The sequence below is a fragment of the Sinocyclocheilus rhinocerous genome, unplaced genomic scaffold (assembly GCF_001515625.1).
Source record: "Sinocyclocheilus rhinocerous isolate Xijiao unplaced genomic scaffold, SAMN03320098_v1.1 scaffold686, whole genome shotgun sequence".
Classification (NCBI taxonomy): Eukaryota; Metazoa; Chordata; class Actinopteri; order Cypriniformes; family Cyprinidae; genus Sinocyclocheilus; species Sinocyclocheilus rhinocerous.
Window position 1 is genome coordinate 126,649 of NW_015647963.1, and position 2,028 is coordinate 128,676.

General features: G+C 27.9%; 1 protein-coding gene across 1 annotated transcript in view; it reads right to left on the reverse strand.

The window, feature by feature from the left end:
- The window catches only part of LOC107709510 (collagen alpha-1(XXIV) chain-like), a 125,639-nt gene that overhangs the window by 10,448 nt on the left and 113,163 nt on the right, over window positions 1–2,028 (reverse strand). The window contains exon 48 of the mRNA XM_016514004.1: window positions 685–738. Coding sequence (XP_016369490.1) covers window positions 685–738 — 54 coding nt within the window. The remainder of the gene's footprint in view (window positions 1–684; window positions 739–2,028) is intronic.

A 2,028-nucleotide genomic window follows, 5' to 3' on the forward strand; every position in this document is an offset into this window, starting at 1 on the left:
TAGATAGATAGATAGATAGATAGATAGATAGATAGATAGACAGACAGACAGACAGACAGACAGACAGACAGGTAGATAGATAGATAGATAGATAGATAGATAGATAGATAGATAGATAGACAGACAGACAGACAGACAGACAGATAGATATATAGATAGAATTATATAGAATAGGTAAAATTAAACAATTTAAATTAATGAAGTAATTTAAATAATAAATACATTTAAGTAATAGATAGATAAATAAGTAAATTAAATTCAATAATTAAATTAAAGTCAATCTTTTATTACATAATTTAAATAAATTGTCAATTTTAAGCTAGTTTAATATTTATGTGTGTATATAGATAGAAGAAACAGAAAAAAATAGAATTAAATAATTTAAATTAATGAAAAAAAAAATAAAAATAAATTTGATCTACCAGATAGATAAATAATGTAATAACTAAAATACAATCTAAATTAAATAATTAAAATAAAATGTTAATTAAACTTTACTATGTTTAATACTTATTTGAATAAAATAAAATTGCACATAAATGATATTAAGTGTTGTAGCTCATCTCAATCTGAAGTTCTTGATTAATGTGTCATCTGTTGTATGTTTTGAGTGATTCCTCTCAACCCGGTTAGTGACCCGTCTGAACACATCTCCACTGCTGTGGTTTAATGTTGAACACTAACCGTGGGTCCCGGAAACCCCTGGAGTCCCAGCATGCCTGCGTCTCCCACCTCACCCTGCAGGAAAAAACAGAAAACTGGCTCACCATCCAGACTTCAACAACTTCCTGCACTCACACTTTTCCCTCTTTATTCTGGGCTGATCCTGTCTGTGTTTCTGGCATGATTTCACTGACTTTCGTCTTCAAGAGCCCATCATTTTAAGTCAACATCCACAGTGGCACATGTTCATTCATTCATACACGGCCTGTAAGATGATATTCCCGCTCCGGACTCTTGGAATTCCAGCTCGCTTTCGGCCTTTATTGTGTTTTCCTGAGTTACGTAAGAAAGTGGAGCAGCTCATTTGTCTCATGTTCACTCAACGATCTGCTTACCATCATTCAACCTCTTACGTAAGAGACCCGCTGACATTTAGACCAACTCCAGGAAAAAAACCCTGGATTTATGATAATCCGTCACAAGAACGGAGTCAGATGAACAATTCTTTTGGTAGAAAAATCAATAAATAATTCACATGATATCAGGTTCAATCTGATTCAGCTGTTATTTTAGTATCGTTGATATACGTATACAGTTACAGTTTTTGTTAATATTTTGAATTAGATTTTATATTTCTATTTTCTGTTTTCACTTTAATTTGAGTTAGTTTTAGTAATTTTTTTTATGTGTGTAAAGTTTTTTTATTTTATTTAGTATTATTTATTTTAGTACTTCAAGATAAACATAATGAAAGCATAATGAAAATAATTTTTTTTATTGCAGTTAAAATCTATTTTGTTTCAAGCTACAAAAATGTTTTTTTCTGGTTTTAGTTTTAGTTAACCACATTCATACGCATTTTAAAAATTAAATTGGATTAAAACCAAATTAAAATAACAGTCTGATTAAATTTCAAGCAATTTTTCCTCATCATATATTTTAACAATTATTACATATTTAATATTTATAATTTTACATTTTTAAACATATATACTTAAATATTAAAATATTTTTATATTTTGTTCATAAAAACAGCAATTTCTAGCATAACTAGAAAAATGTATACTCTTAACAAAAATTGTAGAAATTTTTAAAGACTTTATAAATTTATTTACGTAACTTTACAAAACTTTTTTATACCTTCGAGCTTCCCTCAAAGCACACAAACATGATCAAGATTTGCACATTATTGGCTGAACTTTACATGGCTTAAAAAAAATCATTATTGTGAGACAACGGTACAGTGATACAGTGCTAGTTTAATATGACTAATTTACTATGATAGTATTTATTAATATTTTGAATTAGATTTTTTTTTTTTTTTTTTTTCAGTTTTAGTTCAGTTTTTTTTTTTAGTAATTGTTT